The 25,632-nt window shown below is 47.8% G+C and overlaps 1 protein-coding gene across 9 annotated transcripts in view; it reads left to right on the top strand.

The window, feature by feature from the left end:
• THRB (thyroid hormone receptor beta) overlaps window positions 1-25,632 on the top strand; it is a 446,263-nt gene that overhangs the window by 314,406 nt on the left and 106,225 nt on the right. For all 9 annotated transcript variants that reach the window (XM_025273099.3, XM_025273127.3, XM_025273019.3 and 6 more), the window contains exon 3: window positions 7,083-7,146. In XM_025273099.3, the coding sequence (XP_025128884.1) occupies window positions 7,125-7,146 (22 nt within the window). In that variant the 5' untranslated portion in view covers window positions 7,083-7,124. The remainder of the gene's footprint in view (window positions 1-7,082; window positions 7,147-25,632) is intronic.

The raw sequence follows: 25,632 nt of genomic DNA, 5'->3' as shown, positions 1-25,632 counted from the left end.
ACGTGCAGACTCTATAAGCCATGACTCACTGGGTCCTCGTGGGAAGACTCTTCCCTGGGGGAGTTTGCACGGTTGTCCCTTCAAGGCTGTGGTTTTGAAAAGGACGAGAGGACCCACGAGGGGACACAGGGCGTGCAGTCAAGGCTGGGGCCTCTGACAAGGCGGGGTTCTCTCTGGTCTAACGTGGTGACTTTGGACACTGAGACAGGAGGGTAGCGATGATCCCCTGCCAGCAGGTGCCACCAAAGGGATCAGGCTCCTTGGCACCCAGGCAGAGTTAGCTTCTCAAGTCAGGTCACTCCCCAAAGGACCTCCCACGGCGGCCCAACCCCACCTGGCATCACCGCCCCTGTGCCAGGCCGCAGTGCCTTCTACTCCCGCCGTTCACAAGCCACACCTGGTCCCCTGCCGGGAATGTTCCTGGCTTCCTTTTTAAAGCCAACATCCAAGGTCCCATCTTGCAGACAGAATCATCACATTCTCCCCCAAGCCTCCAAATGTACCTTTCTCCCTCCTGTTCAGCTCTGCTGCCCCGAAGGTTCAGGGTTGGTCTGCTCCCCAGGGGCAGGCAACATGAGTGGTTCATCTCGAACGATCTAGGACTTGGGTTGGTTTCTGAGGTCGTGGATGAGGCAGCCCTGGACCAGGGCCTCAGGTGAGGGGCCTCTTCAGCCTCCAGTCTTGCTTCTCAGAAACCATTCTCCTTTCACCCACAAAGGAATCTGCTGCTGGGAGGCCCTATCCTCTTTGCTACGCACCAAAATCAGCTCTCAGATCTCCTTTTCATTCTTTGCAAGTAGCTCAGAGGTTAAAGCGTCTGTCTGCAAGGCGGGAGACCTGGGTTCGATACCTGGGTCGGGAAGATTCCCCTGGAGAAGGAAGGCAACCCACTCCAGTACTCTTGCCTGGAGAATCCCATGGACGGAGGAGCCTGGTGGGCTACAGTCCACAGGGTCGCAAAGAGTTGGACATGACTTAGTAACTTCACTTTCACTTTCACTTTTCTTTTCGTATTCAGTTTATGTCTTTTCCATGCGTGTCTGCGTTTTAACGGGGATCACGGTCTGCAGCTGGAGCGTCGTGTGGCATCTGCTGACGGGTTGTGTGTATGTATGTCTGCGGAGCCCACGAAAATAAACACTGATCTGTCTGTCTGTGTCCTTCATATGTTCCTTGAGTAGACCACACCCCCAAATAGTCGAGATCCACCAAGCTAAAGGAATAGAGCTCTAGAGGAGAATGGTAAGGAGCTCTGTTAGGGAGTTTTAAGGATGGAGTACCCCCTGAGCGTGGAACGCATGCACCGCTTTGTTGCATAATAGAGACGCTGGCTCTCTCCTGAGAGGCTTCTTGGCCCTGAGAACAGAGGCAGCCCCGGGCAGGCTGTGTGCCTTTTGTGTGTTTGCTCTGCCTCTGCGTCTTCTTTGCCAGAGCAGGGACAGTCCCCTTCCGCCAGGCCCAGCAGCACCTCTGCCCTGTCCTCCGCCCACTGACTCACTGAAATTCTCCAACTCCGTGGACTGTAGCCCGCCAGGCTCCTCTGCCCGTGGGATTCTCCAGGCAAGAATACTGGAGTGGGTTGCCATGTCCTCCTCCAGGGGATCTTCCTGACCCAGGGATTGAACTCAGGTCTCCTGCATTGCAGGCAGATTCTTTCCTTTCTGAGCTACCAGGAACCCCATGCGGCATAGTCTGGACGCAGTCCCCAAGCCCACAGGGGAGGCGTGGACCCAGAGTCTTCCAAAGTCCCTAAACCTAATTTTTTTTTTTTAACCTTAAACTTTTTATTTTGTGTTGGGGTTTAGCCGATTAACAATGTTGTGATAGTTTCAGGGGAGCAGTGTAAGAACTCAGCCATACATACACGTGTATCCATTCTCCCCCAAACTCCCCTCCCATCCAGGCTGCCACGTGACACTGAGCAGAGTTCCCTGTGCTGTAGAGTAGGTCCTTATTGGTCATCCATTTCCAATATGGCCGTGTGTACACGACCTTCTCAAAGTCCGTAACTCTCCCTTCACCCTAGCAACCATAAGTTCACTTTCTAAGTCCACGAGCCCCTTTCCATTTTGTAAGTTCCTTTGTATCCTTTCTTCCACACAGAAGGGCTGTCATATGTCCATAATAATCCCACTCTCTTTTCAGTTTCGGAGTCCCAGATGGCAACGTTCCATCATGTGTATTTTTAAAATATAAATGCATTTCGTGTGTTTGAGAGGCGAAGGCCCACTTTTTCCTTCCCTCCAAGGGGAATGTTTCGCCCCAGGGGCCCCTGGCCCAGGACAGGGAATGGTGGAACGGGCAGAGGAGGTCCCGGCCCCCAGCCACTCTCGGTGCCACCTCCTGGCACACAGGTCACGTGGCTTGGATCTTCAGCCGCTCTTTGTCGGTGGCGTCCACCTTCCCAGCCAGCTTGTAAAATGGCCTGTAAATTCCATGAGCACCCAGGGCCTCTGGGTTGAACGTGTTTGCATCCCCAGTGTTTATCTCTGGATTAAATACTCATGTCACGTTAATCTCCGTGTCTTCTCGTTTCTACCTCTTAAATGTCATGAGAGTCACTCCCCTGTCAGCACCTTCACCGTCATCCACCAAGTTCCAGCTCCCTTCCTCTCTCCCCCAGACCTACCACGGCTTCCTGGCTGGTCTGCTGTCACTCAGCAGCCACTGAGAAATTTTCAGAACTCAGATAGCTTTGGATCACTTCCCTGCTTCAACCTGTGTGATTTGAGGGAATTTCCTAGTTTTTCTACACAAGGCTTGTTTCTTGCAGAGAGGTTCATGGACCTCAGGGGCAAAGGGAGGAGAATAAAGCACTAAATCCTTTGCTGGGGAGAGGCCTGTCATAAAGAAGAGTCTTCAGATACAGGGTCACCTCCACCAAGGAGCCTTTCCAGATTGCCCCCAGTAAAAATGACTTCTTCCCTCGTGGCCCAGTCTGCCCTGAAGAAGACACGTCAGGTGAAACCTGTCTGCACATTTCGCTGGTGTAGTGCACTTCTCTCCCTCTGGTAGATTGGAAGCTCCACATGGACAGGCTTAAGTGCTGTCTTTGGACAAAGCCAGCAGTGCTTGGACAAAGTTGGCCCTCCGTTAGCCCTTTGGGCTAACCAGTCAAACAAATGAATGTCTCATGGGAAAGGAATGTTCGGGTTCAGCAGCGGTTCACTAGGGACTAAGCTAAGGGCACACTCAGTTGGTGCTGAAATGCTGCGGCCGTCAAGGGACCCTCAGCTCCACCGGGCGGCTTGCAGACCCTCACTGGGTCTCGCTGGAGGCCCCTCTTCCCGGGAGCAGCGGGCCTCTTGTAACGGTGGCCTGGGCGGCACTGTGGTCAGTTCCGCTCACATCGCCCCCCACCTCCTCCCTGCGCCCATCACCCTCCCAGGGAGAAGCCCCGAGCTCTTTCCACTTTCCCACAAGTGAAACACTCGGCTTCCTTCCTCTTCAAGCTCTTTGACTTGTTTTCCTCCTTGGATGCCGTGATCCCTGGGATGGCTCCGGAGGGGAGGTTCTGTGCGTCGCCCTCTGCACAGAGCACGGGCTGAGACCCTCCCTGGGGCGCCTGCCTGCTCAGAGCGTTTAGCCACCATCTAAAGCTCGAGAGTTCGTTGCAGGAAATCAGCACCAAATAATATGAAACGCTAGAGTGCTGTAGGAATAGGAACAGAAATATACTATTAATGCTACAGGAGTATTAACAGCTTAGTGCAGTAATAAATGCTGTGGTAACAGGAATGGAGTATACTATTAATACTCTAGTAATGGTACCAGTATAGTATAGTGTAGTCATACTAAAGTGCTATAGTGATAACAGGAATGTGTTGTTTTTTATTGAAGCATAATTGAGGTACAGTGCTGTGTTAGTATCAGGTATATAGCAAAGTACAGGAATGTATTCATGCTGGGAAAATGGAAACAGTACACTATATTGCTTCCGTGGTGGCTCAGATGATAAAGAATCTGCATGCAAAGCAGGAGACCTGGGTTCGATCCCTGAGTCAGGAAGATCCCCTGGAGAAGGAAATGGCAGCCCACCCCAGTATTCCTGCCTCGAGAATCCCATGGACAGAGGAGCCTGGCGGGCTGCAGTCCATGGGGTTGCAGAGTCAGACACGACTGAGCGACGAGGCCCGGCACAGCACACACACAGTATAGTGTAGTGATGCTAAAGTGCTCTGGTAACTGGAACAGGAGTTATTACTTTTTATTGGCGTATAATTGATTTTCAGTGTTGTGTTAGTTTCAGGTGTACAGCAAAGAGCAGGAACGCGCTATTAGTGCTATGGTAGAAGGAAAACAGTGCTAAAGAGCAAAATCAGGACTAAATCTCATGGTGGTGACAATATATTTTAAGCCTTAATAAGATGTTTTTCCTCATCTGGGCTACTTTCTGCTTCACATACAATAACTTTCTACAGTTCCTATGCTGTTCTATTGAAATTTTTAAAAGAGAGCTATTTTTAAAGTGTTGGTATAGCAAGAATATAACTGGGATTTTGTAGCTTCACCTTCAAGATGCTTAAAAGAACACAGAACTCTTCTGACACATTTGTATTAAGGCTGTGTTTTGATATGGGTGTTATCAGTCGGGATCCCTTTGGTGGCACGGAGTGGAGATCTACCTGGACCCAGCCTGGGTGATGTCTGTCTTGCTCAGGAGGGTTGAGGGGGTGGGGGACACAGCTGGGCTTCCAGGAGACGTGCAGGCAAGGGTTCCAGACCAGAGGGCTTTCTCGTCCCTGCGGTATTCGGTGAATGTCATGCCCGTCCTCTCTCTCACGTTCAGGCTTTTGCCTAGCGGCCGAGAGACATGGCCTCAGGCAGTCTGAGAGTTTTAGCTTCTGATAAATTCTGCCACCGCAGGGATTTGCCTGGTGGTCCAGTGGTTAAGAATCTGCCTGCCATTGCAGAGGACAGGAGTCGGATCCCTGTTCCGGGGAAATCCCCCATGCCATGGGGCAACTCAGCCAGCAAGCTGAGACCACGGAGCTGGCACGCCCAGAGCCTGCGCTCCACGAGAGAAGCCCCCAGAACGAGGAGCCCACCCTCCACAACCAGAAAGTGGCCCCCGCTTGCTGCAGCCAGAGAAAGCCCCCCCAGCAACGAAGACCCAGCACGGCTAAAAATAAATAGATATTAACAAACTTCTGCCCCCAAAGATGGAATACACAACCTTCCTCTCTCTCTCTCTTCCTGTCTCCGAACATCCCCCAGAAGCTAGGTGGAGCACTCCGGCTGGCCCAGCAGAGACAAGTTCTTCATCCTCCCCCAGAACATTCAGGAGCCGTGTCCAGTTAGGATGTGGTGGTGTCTGCACGGTGGGAGGGGGTTAAGGGTGGCTCTGTCTCTAAGAACAAGAGGTCTGGACAGTCGCTTCTAGAGGTGTGATCTGAGCTCAGGGGCTCTCAGAACCTGGTTCTCTGATTCCCGGCACAGCTGGCAGTTGAAGGAGACAGCACGGGCTTGTGGCTGGCGACCCTTGAAGTGTCCATCGGCAGCAAGAATGTGTTACCCTAGTAGTTAATCCTCACTCTTGTACCAGACGCCAGTTCAGGGATCCCATCCCATGCCATATCAACTGTCATTCACTTGATTTTATTCACTTGTTCAGCGTGCGTTTCCTGAGTGTCTGTTTTGTATCTTACACTCTGCACATGTCAAATATAAAAATGGCAAAGATGTAGTGCCTGCCACAAAGAGCTTACAGTCTAGTGGGAAAGGCAGCCTTGGAAACATGTGATGACCAAGGTGTGACCATCAGGGCATGAATTCAGGGCCGCGAGGTTAGACGTGGAGACAGCAAAGGAATGCGTGTCTGCGTGCTGTCCTGTCCAACTCTGTGCGACCCCATGGTCTGTAGTCCGCCAGGCTCCTCTGTCCATGGGATTCTCCAGGCAAAAATACCAGAGTGGGTTGCCATTTCCTCCTCCAGGGGATTCTTCCCAACCCAGGGATCGAACCCACATCTCTCATGTCTTCAGCCCTGGCAGGTGGGTTCTTTACCGCCAGCACCACCTGGGAAGCCCCAGAGGAGAAGTGGCAAAAAATAAACTCAGGTTGCAGGCACAGGCCCCATGCTCTTCTCAGGATATTCCCTCCCTCCTCCAACGACTCGTGTTTACCCGGCACTTTCACTCACATCCTTTTTCCACCTCAAAAACACCAACTTTGTGACAGGTAGATCAGGTGTTCCTCCCCTCATTTTGCACGTGAAGAAATCACAATCGCACAGCGAGCTCGTGACAGCCGGCCCTTGAACCCTCGCCCTGGGCTTCCGCACAGTGCCTAAGCCACCCTCCGCCGCTGGATACGGCAGCCCTTCTAGAAAAAGAGCTCTCCTGCTCTGTCCCCGGCAGCACGCAGAAGGGCTCCGGCCCACACTCAGCAACCGCCGGGGTCATCATCTGTGAGTCCCTCAGCGCTTCAATCCGCAGGTGCCTCTGGTCCCTGATCCTCCGCGCCTCCGGCCCACGCTCGTGTGAGCCCACCTCCGCCTGCTGCCCTCAGACCTCACGGATCCGGCGGCGAGGAGGGGCCTCCGCAATGACCGAGGAAAAGCCTAAGATGAGGACATGGATCCGGTTCTCTAGAGCAGGCTGGCTAAGAGTGCACGTGAATCACGTCCAAATGCAGATTTGATGGGGTGGATTTGACGGAGGACCCAAATTTTCTTTCTAGCAAGCTCCCAGCGAAGTTAAACTGCTGCCCCTCAGGCCACACCTGGAGACGCAAGGATCTGGGTTGAAGACGCTAACACGTCTGAGCCACTCTTGGGAAAAACAGCAAGTGCACTCGACTGGTGCTTTCTTAAAAACTCGAAATGGAAAATAGGCATGTGACCTTGATTGAAATATTACTATAAAGACATGTTTATAGAAGGATCCCTGAGATGAAAGTTGAAAGGTCTTGTAAGCTTACGTGTATGACACAGCCCACCCCTGCTTCACTGTCCTCCGTCCTGAGTTGAAAGTAACAAATCACCTCAAGCTAATTAATGCACGTGCTATTGTTTGGAACAGAAGCCTTATGGAAAACGCAGGTTCTAACCCATGCTCTTTTTCTTGTCTTTTTCTCTATAGGAGATGTCAGTGAAAAAAGGGGCGCAGAATGATTACTAACCCATGACTCCCAACAGTATGACAGGTACCTGTTTTCTTTTTTCTTTGTGTGCCTCCTTTTTTGTTCCACCCAGAGAGACATACAGGCTTCCTGAAAGGCCAACCTGAGTCTTAGCAACAGTTATGTCCAAATCAACGAATGTTATTAAATGTAAATATATCCATATTCTAGTTTCTCTTGAGCTTGTATAAATCTTTTACCTTTTACTGAAGATTTTCATGAAGGGTGGGGAGGCGTGAAGAAAAACACCCAAATATATCCCGTGACTACATCCCAACAAACGCACTTCTGGGTTTCTCAGAAGCTATGAGATGCAGCATCACCAAAAACATGATGAGAGGAAATGGTAATTCCCAGTGAAAGCCTAGTTTTCCTCCTTCTCAGGGTCACCCTCTCACACCTGATACATTTCCTTTCACATTATATAAGAAGTGGCTCTATGTACTCAGTGACCGCTGAGTTCAGGCCTCCTCCTAAATGGAAGACCCAGCAGCAGAGTCAGGATGGAATATGTTCAGAGCACGCAAGGCAAAGTGAGCCAGAAACTCTTAGCAAGGGGCAGAGGAGAGAAAGAACGCCTCCCCACCCCTAGGAACAGAAGGTTGCGATAACACGCATTCTCTGTGCAACCCACAGAGCTGAGATTGCAAGCTCAGAGGCCCCAGTGGCCAGGCAGAAAACACCCAGGCCTGAAACAGCTGGGTGTCAGGAAAGGCAAACGCCCAGGACAGGAGAGCCAGGTTCTCTCCGAAGAGAAAACCCTCCTCCACCCCAGACCATCACCGACAGCAGGGAGGTAGCCCAGTGTGTCCAGAGATTTCAAATTTTCAAGGGAAGCTGGAAATCCAGATTTAGACTGAAATATCCCCGTTTCTAAATATAAGCGGTTAGCATATTAAAAAAAAAAAATCAAGGATCTATAGGCCAGTCAAAGTATATCTGCTGACTGGACTCGGCCATGGACTGTCAGTTTATAACACACCTTCCAGCCCAGCCCCAACCCTGGGACGTTCGTTTGGTTACCATAGCAGCAGGGCAGGTCCCCACAGACCTCAGCCCTCTGCAAGCTTACACGCCCACTAATGCCCGTAGCGTACATCTCCAACATCATTCCATGCCTCTCTGCCCATCCACACTCTAGTTCCTTGGAGCAGCCAAAAGACAGAGCACCCGGACACACCAGAGCGATTCACACCTGTAGGAAGTGAAGGCCTGGGAACCCATCTCATCTTCCCAGCTTAGTTCTCAGGAACAGGGACCAAAACACACCCAGCGCCATTTCTATGCCACGGGCAACTCTGCCACCGTAGCATGAAAAGCCATGCTGCTGCTAAGTCGATTCAGTCGTGTCCAACTCTGTGGGACCCCAGAGATGGCAGCCCACCAGGCTCCCCCGTCCCTGGGATTCTCCAGGCAAGAACACTGGAGTGGGTTGCCATTTCCTTCTCCAATGCATAAAAGTGAAAGTGAAGTCACTCAGTCGTGTCCGACCCTCAGCGACCCCATGGATTGCAGCCTACCAGGCTCCTCTGTCCATGGGATTTTCCAGGCAAGAGTACTGGAGTGGGGTGCCATTGCCTTGGGCGGTACATAAATAGGCTTGGCTGTGTCTCAATAAAACTTTATTTACAAAACAGGCAGCAGGCCAGCATTGGCCCGAGGACCATTGTTTGCTGACTCTTGTCTAGAAGTCAGGATAGTCTTTGGTTGAGCAGAATCCCCAGGCCAAGCCAGCTCATCTCCAGGACCAAGCTGGGAATCCGGGCTCAGCGTAGGATGGTTCTAGATTAAGCCAGCTTTCAGCCAGTCTGTGGATGCAGAATGCCGTCCCTGCAGGCTGGGCTGGAACCCGTTACCTCCCTGTGGAGGAGGAAGTTTTTGCTTCCCAGCATTTGCTTCATGGCACAGAAACTAACGGCAGTTCTATTTTCAAAAGAAATTGATCCACACACACATATGCTCAGTCTATGCTAATGGGCTCAGCAGAGAAAATCATTGCTGTAGATGCCCTGTTTGTGGATGAAATAAAAGTGTCCTTTTTCCTCTGTCTTTTCCTATGGTCTCGAGCTGCGTGTTTATTTTAAGAAATCTAAAAGGAGACCGTAATAAAGCTGTAAGTCATCAGAACTAAGTGCTGGCTTTAGAAGCATAACTTAAAGGGCAAATATGCATATTTTCTGTCTGAAACACATAATGGGCAATATCGCTGTTATGCAATACAGGAAATCAATTAACCTTTATGAAAAGAAAACCAATTTTTAAATTGAACAGGAGTAAGAACATTGAATCTGTTTTGCTAAAACAGCAGACCAGCATTTTCAGATTGGAAAAAAAAAAAAAAAGCCTTCAGCCACACCACTTATGAAATTTCTGTATTTTTCATTCACTCAAAAGAAGAATGGTTTATTTTCTGGAGCTACTTAATATCAGCTACAGAGGAGTCATGTCTTGCTGCAGTGTTCTCATTGCTCTGCCTTAACCTACTTAATATTAGGACCATATGAAATCTTCAAAAATACAGATTCTTAGAGGGGAGGAAGGAAGTGCCCTGATACCATATTTTATTGCAACGGTTCCCAACCTTTTTGACATCAGGGACTGGTTTCGTGCAAGATGGTTTTTCCACAGACCAGGGTGGGAGAAGGATGGTTTCAGGATGGTTCAAGCACAGTAGCGTTCATGCTTTTACGATCCTGTGTGTGCTTCGTGCTGAGTCACTTCCGTCGTGTCCAACTCTGCGACCCCATGGACTGTAGCCCGCCAGGCTCCTCTGCCCGTGGGATTCTCCAGGCTAGAATACTGGAGTGGGTTGCCACGCCCTCCTCCAGGGGATCTTCCCGACCCAGGGATCAAGCCCACATCTCTCACATCTCCTGCACTGACAGGTGGGTTGTCTCCACTAGGGCCTCCTGGGAGGGCCTGGAGCCTATAGGAGATCCTCCTGGGAGGGCCTGGAGCCTATAGGAGATCCTCCTGGGAGGGCCTGGAGCCTATAGGAGATCCTCCTGGGAGGGCCTGGAGCCTAGAGGAGATCATATATGATCCTGCGTCGGATCGTGCTAAGCTGACAGGAGGCAGACCTCAGGCGGTAACACAAGCAATGGGGGCAGCTGTGAATACAGACGATTTCTGCTCTCGCCCCTGCTCGCCTCCTGGTGCTTAACAGCCCATGAACCAGCAGTGGCCTGTGGCCCTGGGGGTTGGGAACGCCCGTTTTCCTGGTCTGGTATTAAGCACAGCTTCCTAGGCAATCTGAGGGGACTCTGCTAACATTTATGTCGTTGTAATGAGCTCCACTTTGCATAAAATCATGATTCGCACCATAGGAGAGTTGGTTCTAAGATATGAATGTCTATAATTTTAAATACCCAAGTGAGAGGTTTTGAGCCTTGATGAGATGGGAGCTAAGAACTGGGACTCCTGGAAACGTGCCTGGAGAGGCAGAAACGGGGCTGTTCCGTGTGCTCCGAGCTGGTTCAGGGAGTCAGGGTGGGACAGGAGGTCAGCCCACGATGAGGCTGCCCCGTGAATCACAGGCCTCCCAGCGGAGGGACCCATGCCTCTTCTTCGTGGCCCATTGTGCCTCCATCTGACCCGCGGTGACCTTGGCCCTCTACTTTCTCTCGCTCGAGGAATCCTATTCCGTGTATCCTGGGGCGAGGGCAGGAGGGCGGGATGGGACAGACCAGAGCCCCCAGTCCTCGGCCCAGGGCGTTCACCGTGAGAGCCTCGGAGAGTTTCCATGCTTGTGTTTGTGTGTGTTTGCTTTTTCAAAGAGGAGAACAAGCATATTTGTTGGTGGTGGTATGCGGGCATGAAGGGGAGGGTTCTTCGACCTCCCCAGCATCTTGTGTAGGGGGGAGGTTGGGGGCAACAGAAGAGGCAGTAGGTGGGGCACAAGCCCCGCTCTGCCCTACAGAGAAGACTGATCTGATACCTTCCATCACAGCCCCTTGTCCTCATTCGTTAAATAGGATGAAAATTTACATTTCTTACTACTCCCGAGGTTGAAACGCTTTTGCATGTTTGTTGGCCACTTGTGTCTCTTCATCCATAACTTGCTGGCCCATATGCATTGTCCGGTTGCCCACTGTGGATTTTGTATTCTCATTACTTGAACAAGCATTCATTATATTCAAGATAATAACCATGCAAGTCACCTAATCTCCCTAGAGCTTCAATTCCTTATCAATTAAATGAGAAAGTGAGACTAGCTCATCTCTAATTCTGCCTCCACTCTTAAGATTAGGTTGCACTTAGATTTGAACATCTATAAATCACATTTTCTTAAAGTCAGGCATGAGTACCTTGATGGTTGAGTGTAGAGAAAAAAGGCGCCCTGGAGAAAGGTTTTTTGTGTTTTGAGACCATGTTAATGGATAGGTTTTTATGAGTCAAACAACACATCTAAGTTGGGAAAGGTTGGTGTTTTATCATGAAAGAAAGTGAAGTGCTAGTCACTCAGTCATGTCTAACTCTTTGTGACCCCATGGACTGTAGCCCGCCAGGCTCCTCTGTCTATGGAATTCTCCAGGCAAGAATACTGGAGTGGGTTGCCATCCCCTTCTCCAGGGGATCTTCCTGACCCAGGGATCGAACCTGGGCCTCCTGCATGGCAGGCAGACTGTCTACTGGCTAAGCCACTAGGGTTTTATTGTGAAGCCCATGGCATTTTCCAAGGTGGCCGTCTTAGTGTAGACTCTCCCTGATGACCACTCCATCCCTTCAGAGATGGAACCACAGATGAGCTCCTGTCCTGTGACCTCTGTGACCTCTGTAGGTTACCCCCTCACAGGGTCAGAGGTTGTTCACAGCCAGATAAGGACACCACTCAGAGAGAGCAAATGCTAACAGCTTGCATGTTGTTAGCATTTCCCATCAATATAAATGCTCTTCTAAAATAAGATTCTGTTCACAGCTACTTAGTGACCCATAAAACAGTGATACAGACCCTGCATGTCTGGCTTTTAATATAATATTATTATAAATAATGTTATAATGAACCTCAGTATAAATAATTTGACATCAATCATTATTTTCACAGGATAGATTCTCCTAAGTTAAAAAAAAGAAAGAAAGAAAATTCTGGGTCCAAGGAACTGAACATCTTTAAAAACCTTTTCTATTGACAAATTGTAGCCAGGTTACTGGACCAAACAGCAGTTCAATGTCCATTTAATCACATACCCTCTAACTTTGGAGATTTTCAGTAGTTTACTTTTGAGAAAGGCAATTAATTAGGCAAAGTTTTATCATAGTTTGTATCAAAATTTTCCAAAACTTTACATGTTTCTTATTAATAATGGATTTGACTATACACACACACACACACACACAATTGGCCACTTAAATGTCTTCTTTTGTAACTTTTCTATTGTACTGTTAGTCTTTTTCTTATAATATATATATTAGGGATTTAATTTATCATGTCATAAATGTTACAAAACTTTTTCCCATTTCAGTATCCATCTCTCCTTTTTGTTTATGGCAATATTTGACCTTTTAAAAATGTGTCTTCTTTTGAAGTAATTTCATACTAACAGAAAGTTTGTAAGATGAGTTCAGAAAATACCCAGAGTCCTCAAATGTTAACCTTTTATCACGTTTGCTTAATTCTTTTCTCTCTCTTTCTTGGTGTGTATAATTTCTATTTTGTACTGTTTACAGGTGAGCTGTGAACGTGATGCTATGACATTCCTGACAAACAGAAATTTCCAGTTTAGATACAGGGAGCTCTAGTGAGGTGTCATTTTAGGACTTCTGTCTCTGTTCTCCAGCTAAGAAGTCTCTTGGGGCAGAACTCAGTGGGTCCTTAGGATGTGTTAGTACTTCTACTCCAACACATAGTTCTTTCCACTTAGACACAGGCATGACTGGTTAAGGGGGAAGGTTATCTCAACAAGCACCCTTTATGCACCAACCACACCCCCATGGCACCCTGGCCCTAGCCTCAGAGGGCAGGGCGGGGAAACCCGGCAGAGCTGGCCATCCGTCTGTCCCTCCTGCCAAAGTCAGGACAGCCACACCCAGGTCTGCGCACTGGTCTCCCAGCAAGGGCTGTGCACAGAGGCCAGACGTGGCTTTGCTTCCTTCCCCACGTTGCTCCGTGAACCAGGAGCTTGAACTGTCCGGTTATGCACTCCTGGCGTAATTACTCAGAAGGGGCATCTGAAGCCTTAGTGCACCTTCTTCTGAATTCCTGTTTCCCCAGTCATGGCCAAAAATAAAACGTGGCCTCAGATTTCAGAGAGCCAGCTACGCACATGACAATGTGGCCACAGATAGTTTTGGAGAAAGAAAAATATCAATTTGCCCAGATAGCTAGCTCTGCTGTCAAGAGGTGGTTGTTGTATGTGTGTGCGAAGTCATGTCTGACTCTTAGTGACCCCATGGACTGCAGCCCACCAGGCTCCTCTGTCCACGGGGTTCTCCAGGCAAGAATATTGGAGTGGGTTGCTATTTCCTCCTCCAGGGGATCTTCCTGACCCAGGAATTGAACCCGTGTCTCTTATGTCTCCTGGTGCCAATCACAAATGGAAACCTGGCTTTTATCTCTTGGGTATTTAGCCCAGGAAGCAGTGGGGCCTCTTGCCCCTCCCCAGCATGGTGGTGATGGTTGCTGCTGCCGTTCAGTCCCTAAGTCCTGTCTGACAGGTCGCCACCCCATGGACTGTAGCATGCCAGGTTCCATGGGGTTCTCCAGGCAAGAATACGGGAGCGGGTTGCTTTTCTTTCTCCAGGGGATCTTTCCTACCCAGGGATCGAACGTGGGTCTGCTGCATTGGCAGGTGGATTCTTTACCATTAATCACCAAGGAAGCATGAGTCCCCTCCTCAAAGCAACCAAAATCTCACCACAGGTCAGCAAGAAAGGAAACGCCAGGCTTCCCAAATACGTTGAGGGCAAGCAGGGGGCTGCAGCAGACGAATCACAGAGACCTTTTAAATTAAAACCCTCCCCATCCATCTCTTCTTTTCACTCCTCAGGTAGCTGCGGAAGCCCCAGGGGAGTTGTGGGGCTGCAGACCCCGCCCCGAGCCGGGAGTCCAGCCCCCACGCCGGGAGCCCCACCCCTTCAAGCCGGGAGCCCCGCCCCCAGCCAGGAGCCCCGCCCCCACACCGCCCCTTCTCCACCGGCCCACTCCCTCCGGAGAGGGTGGCCCCTCGCACCGCTTCTCCCGTGTCCGTCCCCCTCTGAGACCCCACTCAGCAAAACAGAGCTTCCTGTCTAAGGAGCTCACCTGAGAAACGAATGGAAAACCGTGACTGCTTATCATTTTACATTTTCCCCCATCACACACCAAACAGAAGAGTGAGAGCCCCTGCCGGCTGTCCCGCCTCTGGAAGAGAGGAGACCAGCACCTCAGCTCTAGGTTCCCTCCAGGTTCCCCCATAACAAGGGAAAATCAGGGAAACCACACACACACACACAGACACACACACACACACACAGACACACACACACACACAGACACACACACACACGGGTTCCATCCTGGCTTGGGGAAGTCCTGCATGCCCTGCAGCCAAAAAAAAAAAAAAACCCCTTCACACACAGAAAGAAAATTTCTGTGCAGCTCACACATTCTTTTCTTTAACACGATAGCAAATACTTTTTCTCAGGGACTAGGAGGCACAGTGACACTTTCTACAATAGGAATGGATACAGGATGCTGGACCTTAGTCCATCATCCTCCTGAGGAAGAGCTGGCCTCTTGGACTCTGTCTCTTTCTCCCTCCCATCCCTCACCTCCTTAACTTCCTGAACTGCTCCCGGAAGAGAGACTTCCTCCCAAAAAATACGGGACTTTGTGAAGGAAACCAAATTCATGACATCTCACCAAATTCAGCCGGATTCGTGAAAACCTTCCCTCAAAATTTCCTGGGCACCCAAAGACATTTGCTTCTGGACCACTTTCCAAATTTGAGCTGCAGCCAGAGGGGGGTCAGAAAGATGACATGTAAAAAAAAAAAAAAAAAAAAAAAGGACGTTATGAATTGAAAGGTGGGAACATGAGAGTAAAGAAAAAATGTATTTCCTGTTCAGCAACCCCTGTACTGTCGCCCAGAAGCCCCTTTACAATATTTGTCTTCTAGACCCCCACACCTGGCCCTCTCTCCCTGCCCCACCCCATTGTCGCCAGCATCACCATCTCCCCTCAGCATCCGCCATCCTGACAAACTCATCTCTGCTCCCTCAAGCCCCCCGTAACCAGGAACTGCCCACAGCTCTCGACTCAGCTTCTGCTGATGGTCACAAATATCAACCCTAACCTGGCAGAGTCCTGTTCTTTCAGGATGGATCTTCCTCCCTGTTCTCCCAAAGTCCTTCAGAAGAACTGAAAGTCATTTTTTTCCCAGCAGTAATCTGGCCCCTAATGAACACGTGATGTGTTTTTGTTTGAAATGAGCCAAGAGTTACTTTTCTGTGCCACCCCCAGCTGACAATCCCAGGCTCATGTTTTATCCCTCTTGGCTTTTAAGTCATGGCCATCATGACATTCTTGCTCTGGAATTTTCTGTGCTGTAGAAAGGAAACTAGTGCAGACCTCCAGCTGTCCAGCCTGTGGGATGCAGGCGCATCTGCTGTGGTGCAGATGCAGAGCTGAGAGTCATCCCTCCAGCCCTCACACTTCATACATCAGCAGGCAAAGGGGACCACAGTGAAGTCACCTGCCCAAGGTCACTACAGCAGACAGTTGAGTGTTTGGACACTCTGCTCCCAAATCGTAGTAAACTGTGGGTTAAATGACTTTAGTTATCAAGTCTCATTTTTTTTTCTTTTAAATTTATTTCCATTACATTTCCATCACCATTGCCTTGTTTATTTCTTTCTTTTTTACTTTCTGCCCACGCCATGCCACGTGTGGAATCTCAATTCCCTGACCAGGGATAGAACCTGAGCCCTCTGCAGTGCAAGCACAGGGTCTTTAAAAAAAAAATTATTTATTATAATTGGAGGCTAGTTACTTTACTATATTGTAGTTGTTTTTGCCATACATTGACATGAATCAGCCATGGGTGTACATGTGTCCCCCCGTCCTGAACCCCCTCCTGCCTGCCTCCCCACCCCATCCCTCTGGGTTGTCCCAGAGCACCGGCTTTGAGTGCCCTGCTTCATGCATTGAACTTGGACTGTTCATCTGTTTCATATGTGGTAATATACATGTTTTGATGCTATTCTCTCAAACTATCCCACCCTCACCTTCTCCCACAGAGTCCAAAAGTCTGTTCTTTACATCTGTGTCTCTTTTGTTGTCTTGCATATAGGGTCATCATTACCATCTTTCTAAATTCCATATATATGTGTTAATACACTGTATTGGTGGTTTTCTTTCTGACTTACTTCACTGTGTATAATAGGCTCCAGTTTCATCCAACTCATTCAGTTCAGTTCAGTCACTCAGTCATGTCCAACTATTTGCGATCCCATGAACTGCAGCACACCAGGCCTCCCTCTCCATCACCAACTCCTGGAGTCCACCCAAACCCATGTGCATTGAGTTGGTGATGCTATCCAACCATCTCATCCTCTGTCGTCCCTTTCTCCTCCTGCCTTCAATCTTTCCCAGCATCAGGGTCTTTTCCAATGAGTCAGCTCTTCGCATGTGGTGGCCAAAGTGTTGGAGTTTCAGCTTTAACATCAGTCCTTCCAATGTATATTCAGGACTGATCTCCTTTAGGATGGACTGGTTGGATCTCCTTGCAGTCCAAGGGACTTGCAAGAGTCTTCTCCAACACCACAGTTCAAAAGCATCAATTCTTCGGTGCTCAGCTTTCTCTTTAGTCCAACTCCATACATGACCACTGGAAAAACCATAACCTTGACTAGATGGACAGTTGTTGGGAAAGTAATGTCTCTGCTTTTTAATATGCTGTCTAGGTTGGTCATAACTTTCCTTCCAAGGAGTAAGCGTCTTTTAATTTCATGGCTGCAATCACCATCTGCAGTGATTTTGGAGCCCCAAAAATAAAGTCAGCCACTGTTTCCCCATCTATTTCCCATGAAGTGATGGAACAGGATGCCATGATCTTCGTTTGCTGAACGTTGAGCTTTAAGCCAACTTTTCCACTCTCCTCTTTCACCTTCATCAAGAGGCTTTTTAATTCTTCACTTTCTGCCATAAGGGTGGTGTCATCTGCATATCTGAGGTTATTGATATTTCTCCCAGCAATCTTGATTCCAGCCTGTGCTTCCTCCGGCCCAGCATTTCTCATGATGCACTCTGCATATAAGTTAAATAAGCAGGGTGACAATATACAGCCTTGACGTACTCCTTTTCCTATTTGAAACGAGTCTGTTGTTCCATGTCCAGGTCTAACTGTTGCTTTCTGACCTGCATACAGGTTTCTCAAGAGGCAGGTCAGGTGGTCTGGTATGCCTATCTCTTGAAGAATTTTCCAATTTATTGTGATCCACAATGTCAAAGACTTTGGCATAGTCAATAAAGCAGAAATAGATGTTTTTCTGGAACTCTCTTGCTTTTTCCATGATCCAGCAGATGTTGGCAATTTGATCTCTGGTTCCTCTGCCTTTTCTAAAACCAGCTCAAACATCTGGAAGTTCACAGTTTACATATTGCTGAAGCCTGGCTTGGAGAATTTTAAGCATTACTTTACTAGCGTGTGAGATGAGTGCAATTGTGTGGTAGTTTGAGCATTCTTTGGCACTGCCTTTCTTTGGGATTGGAATGAAAACGGACATTTTCCAGTCCTGTGGCCACTGCTGAGTTTTCCAAATTTGCTGGCATATTGAGTGCAGCACTTTCACAGCATCATCTTTCATGATTTGAAGTAGCTCAACTGGAATTCCATCACCTCCACTAGCTTTGTTCGTAATGATGCTTCCTAAGGCCCCTTTGACTTCACATTCCAGGATGTCTGGCTCTAGTTGAGTGATCACACCATTGTTATTATCCAGGTGGTGAAAATCTTTTTTGCAGTTTTTCTGAGTATTCTTGCCACCTCTTCTTAATATCTTCTGCTTCTGTTAGGTCCCTACCATTTCTGTCCTTTATTGAGCCCATCTTTGCACGAAATGTTCCCTTGGTATCTCTAATTTTCTTTTTTTTTTTTTTTAAATTTATTTATTCTAATTTTCTTGAAGTGATCTTTAGTCTTTCCCATTCTGTTGTTTTCCTCTATTTCTTTGCATTGATCGCTGAGGAAGGCTTTCTTATCTCTCCTTGCTATTCTTTGAAACTCTGCATTCAGATGCTTATATCTTTCCTTTTCTCCTTTGCTTTTCACTTCCCTTCTTTTCACAGCTATTTGTAAGGCCTCCTTAGACAACCATTTTGCTTTTTTGCATTTCTTTTTCTTGGGGATGGTCTTGATTCCTGTCTCCTGTACAATGTCATGAACCTCCACCCATAGTTCATCAGGCAATCTGTCCAACTCATTAGAACGGACTCAAATGGGTTCTTTTTAATAGCTGAGTAATATTCCATTGTGTATACGTACCACAACTTCCTTATCATCTGTCGATGGACATCTAGGTTGCTTCCATGTGCTAGCTATTGTAAACAGTGCTGCGATGAACATTGGGGTACACGTGTCTCGAAAGCACAGTCTTAACTGGACTGCCTTGGAAGTCCCACCATTGCTTTCCAAGTATATCTTTAAAACGCTGCCATGCAGAGAGTTACTTTAAAAGACATTTTTCTCACCATATAACCTTTTAGAAGTCCAATCTTACAGAGCTTTTGATTGCCCACTATTTTCTTTTTGGAATTAAAGACAATAATTAATTTGTGGAGAAACAAAAAAGAAGGTAATAGTGGGGTTCACATTACAATGGAGTGAAGCAAAAGTGTTAGTCGTTCAGTCATGTCTAACTCTTTGCGACCCCATGGACTGTAGCCCACCAGGCTCCTCTGTCCATGGGATTCTCCAGGCAAGAATACTGGAGTGGGTTGCCATGCCCTCCTCCAGGAGATCTTCCTGACCCAGGGATCAAACCTGGGTCTCCTGCATTGCAGGTGGATTCTTTACCATCTGAACCCCCAGGGTTACTGAGGTCTCATTTTGTTTTTCTTAACTGAAGTTCTTACTCTTTATCATGCTAAGATGTGTGTATATAATGAGTTTCCATGGAAGCTGGATTAAGCAGTTTGCCCTCAACTTATCAAAGCAGAGTCCCCTCTTTGGTGGAGGACAGACAGCCTTGTTCTGCTCAGATCTGCATGCACATTCCAGTCCCCTTGGGAGCTTTGTAAGATCTCGATGCTCATGGCACCCCCAGACCAACCTAATCAGACTGTCTAGGTGTGGACTCAAGATCCAGTGTTCTTTTAAAACTGTCCAGGTGCTTCTGAAGCATAACTCAGTCTGAGAACCTCAATCTGGACACAGTGGGTCTCAGCCCAGACTGCCCACCCTAGTCACCTATTTGAAAAGACCAGTGCCCACACTCTGCCTGAGAGTCCAGCCCACTGGTTCTAGAGTGGAGCCTCTGGCATCTTTGTGTTTTTTTAACTCCTCTAGTGATTCTAACGCACATCTAAGTGTTGAGAAAAGAACAGGTATCCTCAAACTTGGTGGTGAGGTATCAGAATCATTGCAAATTTTGGTTATAAAAAAAGGCAAAACAGCTCCATTCCTACAGCTTAGGTAATGACAAGGACCTGGGCCTCTGGGTTCCTTACTGGCTCTTGAAGTGATTCTGATATACACAGAAGCTTAGCAACCACCCATCTAGCAGGGTGTGTTCTTTTTCCATGTCAGATATCTTTGGAGAAATGCTTTCTAACATTCATTCTAACATTTATAACATTCTGGCATTTCCTCTGAGGACCTACAAAAGACATCTAAAATATCACCATTAATCTAAGGTTCCAGGCTTCCCAGGTGGCTCAGTGGTAAAGAATCCTCCTGCCAATGCAGGAGACACGAGTTAAGTCCCTGGGTCAGGAAGATCCCCTGGAGAAGGAAGTGGCAGCCTACTCCAGTATTCTGGCCTGGGAAATCCCACGGACAGAGGAGCCTGGTGGGCTATAGTCTGTGGGACTGCAAAAGAGTCAGACACAACTTAGCAACTAAACAGCAATCTAGGGTGAACAGGGACAAACTGAGACATGATCAGCGGTGCTCTGCTCTTATTGGCGGCTCGTCACACTCACCCAGGAACGACAAGCCCACTGCGTCTGCAGTCGCATCTGACCAGTGGACTGCAGCGTCTCATTTGCCTCAAAGGCCTACTGGGGCAGGAGCCCCTCCAGATCACACGGTCATCAAGTCCTTCAGGAATGGACTTCAAGGGCAGCCACAAGGAAACTTCCTTCTCTGTCCTACAAATTCTTGTAAATGATCAGCTCATGCACTGAGCTCCGAAGGCCACCCCACGCTTCTTTAGTGAGTAGCTTGGGTTGTTTGAAACTTTTAGTTATGGAGTTTGTTCCCCACCAAGAAGAGTTTTTTTTTCATAGACTTTTTGCAACCCCCTGGACTGTTCCTCAGAACCTGCCAGGTTCCTCTGTCCGTGGAATTCTCCAGAAACCAGAATACAGGAGTGGGGTGCCTTTCCCTTCTCCAGGATGTATATTAAATGACTACCATTTTAGGCCTCAAGAGAATGTGGCTGTGTGGGGGCAGTCCCCACAGCATTATGGTTCTGGACTGCGCCTTTGACTCACTTGGTGGTGTTGTTGTTGTTTAGTTTTTAAGTCATGTCCAACTCTTTTGTGACCCCATGGACTGTAACCTTCCAGGCTACAAGGATTTCCCAGGCAAGAATAATGGAGTGGGTTGCCATTTCCTTCCTTTCTGCCAAGACCCTCTTGTTAATCCTTAACCTTCTACCTCCCTTAAACCCTGTACCTTTAAGCATTTTATCTGCCAAATTTCATTTTCCTTTGATCCCAAGCCAGGGATTGAACCTGGGTCTCCTCCATTGGTAGATGGATTCTTTACCACTCAGCCATTAGGGAAGCCCTAAGGAGCTTTAAAGACTCCTGATGATTTTTCCAGTAGTCAAGTATGGATGTGAGAGTTGGACTATAAAGAAAGCTGAGCGCCAAAGAATTGATGTTTTTGAACTGTGGTGTTGGAGAAGACTCTTGAGAATCCCTTGGACTGCAAGGAGATCCAACCAGTCTATCCTAAAGGAGATCAGTCCTGAATGTTCATTGGAAGGACTGATGCTGAAGCTGAAACTCCAATACTTTGGCCACTGGATGTGAACTGACTCATTTGAAAAGACCTTGATTCTGGGAAAGATTGAAGGTGGGAAGAGAAGGGGATGACAGAGGATGAGATGGTTGGATGGCATCACCAACTCGATGGACATGGGTTTGAGTAAGCTCCAGGAGTTCGTGAAGGACAGGAAAGCCTGGCATGCTGCAGTCCATGGGGTCACAAAGAGTCAGACATGACTAAGCAACTGAACTGACTGCCTGATGCTGAAAATGCTGAACTTTTCTCAAAAAAGGTGATGAGGATGGTGGATGGAGGTAAATCTTCTAACACAGGGTGAGGCCCCTTGGGGCTCAGCTGAGACTAGTCATCCTCAGGCTATACCTGGCCCAGGTAGGCTCTAGACATTAGAAACAGTCAGTTTAATGGTGAGAAGTGGCCCATAGAATTACTGCACCACAGTGGAACAAAACAGACGTAAATGAATGTTTGCAGGTTTTTAAATGCAGGTGAGCTTACATTTTTCCAGCTTTGCTTGGCTCAGTCCCATAATTCCTGCCTTCTCTTTAGGATCCCATTCAAATTTCACTTCTTGTTTAGGATTTCCTGAAAGAACTTTCTGTACCAAGTGAGAGCCAAGAAATACCTTTGTTAGTCTTTATTATTTTATGGAATGATATATTGAATGAAGGAGTCACCTAAACATAACATATGAAGCAAACAATTCCTGCAAAAGGAAGTAGATAATTTTTAATACAATCTCTTCCTTTCTGCAGTCCCTGATAAAATAAGCATCTAAAAACACTGGTTGGCAGTATCAATATTTCATTTTCGATGGGCATGGGTTCCTATGCCAGCAAGACAAAGGGTCCATACCGCTCACATGTTCCTGGACGGCTGCACTCCCCAGGAGGTGGGACAGAGCAGGACATAATCACACAGAGGGGCAGAAAATGGGAGGAGACACACATCCCCCTGCAGCTGCTGCTGCTAAGTCGATTCAGTCGTGTCCGACTCTGTGTGACCCCATAGACGGCAGCCCACCAGGCTCCCCCGTCCCTGGGATTCTCCAAGCAAGAACAGTGGATTGGGGTGCCATTGCCTTCTCCCATCCCCCTGCAGCTGCCAGTAAGCTAACAATGCACTGGTTTCCCATTGTTAGATTGCATTCTGTCTGTGTAGTGTCAAATCGTGGTTCCCACTTTTCTGCCAAGACTCTCTTGTTAATCCTTAACCTTCTACCTCCCTTGAACTCTGTGCTTTAAAGCATTTTTATGCACCAAATTGCATTTTCTTCTTTGGGGATGGGGGGGTGCAGGGAGGCAGCGACTGGGATAGTAGTTCCCTGACCAGGAATTGAACCCTCACCCCTGGGAACACGAAGTCTTAACACTGAGCCCCCAGAGAAGTCCCAGACTGCATTTTCTAAGAAACAGAATTCATTGCCTATTTTCAGTCACCGAAAACATATATAATCTGATATTTTTGATGAGCAGGATGAAATGACCAATATTTCCATACAACCTATAGGAAAAAAATTATTTTTCCAAAACCAGATGACTTAAAGGTTTTCATGAAAGTGGCATAAGCTACCTCGTATTATTCTATAGTTTCCCTTGGGCCTTATTCAAACTTTTTAAATTGCTCTTAGTTTGCCCAATACTACTTTTATGAACCTCAGGTTAAGGGCCATTCAGAATGATAAAATCCTGAATGCTCTGTACTCCAATTTTCTCAACTCTAAGTAGGAATTATGCCCCTATATTATTCAACTAAATAGAACTGTAAATGAAGCCATCAGAATACCAATTACTGCTGGCACCACCTTTAATCAAAAGAGTCTTTCAGCTTTATTATAAAATCATTCTTCAAAGATTACGTCTATGCAAATGAATATAAAATAGCCTATCATACTCAGTAAGGCATAATGAAAATATTCTTGAGAATTTCAATCATTTGATGCTGTGCTCCGAATTAGATCAAGAAATCACTGGCATAAATCAGAACATTCATAAATTCTTTGAGTTTTTTTCCAACAAAAAAAATTCTAATTAAATTCAACCTTAGAGCATCTAAGAGATTAGATTCCAGGCATATAAATGTAACTAAGAAATAATCCGTACCTTTGAGGGGTTCACAGTATCAAGAGATAACTATCTGAACACCTGTGGCCGTACACATTTGTCAGCCTCGAAAAAGACTTATAGAGGCTTAGATTTAGAAGGAAGCTAGAGACCATCTGACATAACACCTTGAAACTACAGGTGGGGAAACTAAGCCGGTGAACCTAACCGATGGGCTTCTGCCCAGGCAGCAGGGTACCGCCCAGATGCTTTGATGGTTCCCACACGCGATTCTTCACAACTCTCTTTAAGCTTCCATTGACTTGTTGCATTTGTCAAGAAAGGAATGATATCATAGGCCAGAAAGCTATTTGCAATCCTAAAAGGCCTATTAGTAAAACAGTGCTCTCAGCTGTAGCCAGGTGAACCGTAAAATCTCAGTGACTTCATACAAGAGAATTACATACCTGACTCATATTAAATCCAGGGGCTTCCCGGGTGGTGCTAGTGGTAGAGAATGTGCCTGCCAATGCCAGCAATCCCTGGGTCAGGAAGCTCCCCTGGAGGGGGCATGGCAGCCCACTCCAGGGCTCTTGCCTGGAGAATCCCATGGACAGAGGAGCCTGGGGGCTACAGCCCATGGGGTCACAGAGAGTCAGACACGACTGAAGCGACTTGGCGTGCACGCATGTTTAATCTAATGCCACGTGTTCTTGGCTGGTAGGTGATGTTGGTGTGGTCCTCTGCGGGACCCAGACGCCTTTCCTCCAACCATGCTGACCTCTGGGACATCAGAATTTTCTCTTTTCAACTGGAGAAGGGAGAAAAGAAAGTGAAAAGATACATGGAGTTGTTTCAGATGCCCAGCTGGGTGGCCAGTGTGTTCATTCATTCCATTGCCTAGAACGCAGCCGCACGGAAGTGCAGTCCAGCTGTTCACCCAGGAAGCAGGGAGGCGCAGATTCAGATACGCATCTGTGTCGCAAAGGGCTGTGCACATGCATGGGAATATTCCGGAAGTCAGGGAGGTCAGCAAGGACTTGGTCTTTATCCGGAAGTCATCTTTTTCTTCAGAAATGTGTTAGAGTCCTCTGCACCTGCCCTAGCAGTGTCTGCCTCTCCAGACAGCGCTGGTGTGATCTGTTTTGCCCACCTGTTCTAGTTACTTCTGGAGGTAGCATAGTATAGTGAAAAGAACATTGGAGTCACATGTCCTGGGATCCAAATCCCCAGTATGCCACTTATTGAAGGTGAAAGTCGCTCAGTCGTGTCCGACTCTTTGCAACCCCATGGACTATATAGTCCATGGAATTCTCCAGGCCAGAATACTGGAGTGGGGAGCCATTCCCTTCTCCAGGGGATCTTCTCAACCCAGGGATCGAACCCAGGTCACCCACATTGCAGGTGGATTCTTTACCAGCTGAGCCACCAGGGAAGACCATTGCCACTTATTAACCCTGTGAATTTGAGCAAGTTGCTTAAGATCTTGTAGTCTTGCTTTCCTTATTGTCAAATAGGGGCAGAAAGAATCTAGAAACATCAGCCAGCATTTATGGAGGTGGTGCTCTGTGACAGGTTCTGTGGTCCATAGTGAAACAGCAGAGATCTAAAAAATAAAAAACAAAGGAAGGCACGCAGCGATATGCAGACAGACGTTGTCCTGGAGGGCACTCAGCACACACGTTGTCTGGCTTCCCCTCACCATGCTCTACTGCATGCTCTACAGATTTGATGTGACTTTTTATTTCCTTCTGTCCCTGCATATCTAAGCCAGGAAAACAGGTTTGTCCCTAGAAATTCCAGATTGACTAAATCAGTGACTAACGATGCATCTGAGAGATGAAAAGGTCCCGTGGAGGATGTTTTCCTGTGGTTTGGAACTGAGTTGATGAGGTGACGATTCTAGGAGGCATGTTGAAGGTACAAGGGCTTAAAACAGAATGATTTGAGCTACCAAGTCCTTGTTCAATTCCAACAAGAGTAAACAAAAAACAGGAAAGCAGCAAGCCCTCCTCAAGGCTAGTGGTCTTTGCTTCACAAAGCATCCTTTACAAACCAGAGAAGGAGCGACTCGGAGGCCATGAGTGGGTCCCTCCTACTTGCTAACAGATCAGAAAGAGCATCAGAGCCCCCCAACCACGCCCGAGAGAGGAGGCATTGCAGCTGTTTCCTGAGACACCCACCCCCCGGGGGGGAACACTCGCTTCTGGTCCTCCTTGATCCCCTCTCTCTGGCTCTTGTTTTATCGTTTTCAATGATTTCTACAAAGGACAGAAAAGCTCTCTTTTGTTTGCTGGAAAGCCTGCCTGATTCTT

Source organism: Bubalus bubalis, chromosome 1 (assembly GCF_019923935.1).
Source record: "Bubalus bubalis isolate 160015118507 breed Murrah chromosome 1, NDDB_SH_1, whole genome shotgun sequence".
Lineage (NCBI taxonomy): Eukaryota > Metazoa > Chordata > Mammalia > Artiodactyla > Bovidae > Bubalus > Bubalus bubalis.
This window is presented reverse-complemented; position numbering and strand designations above follow the sequence as displayed.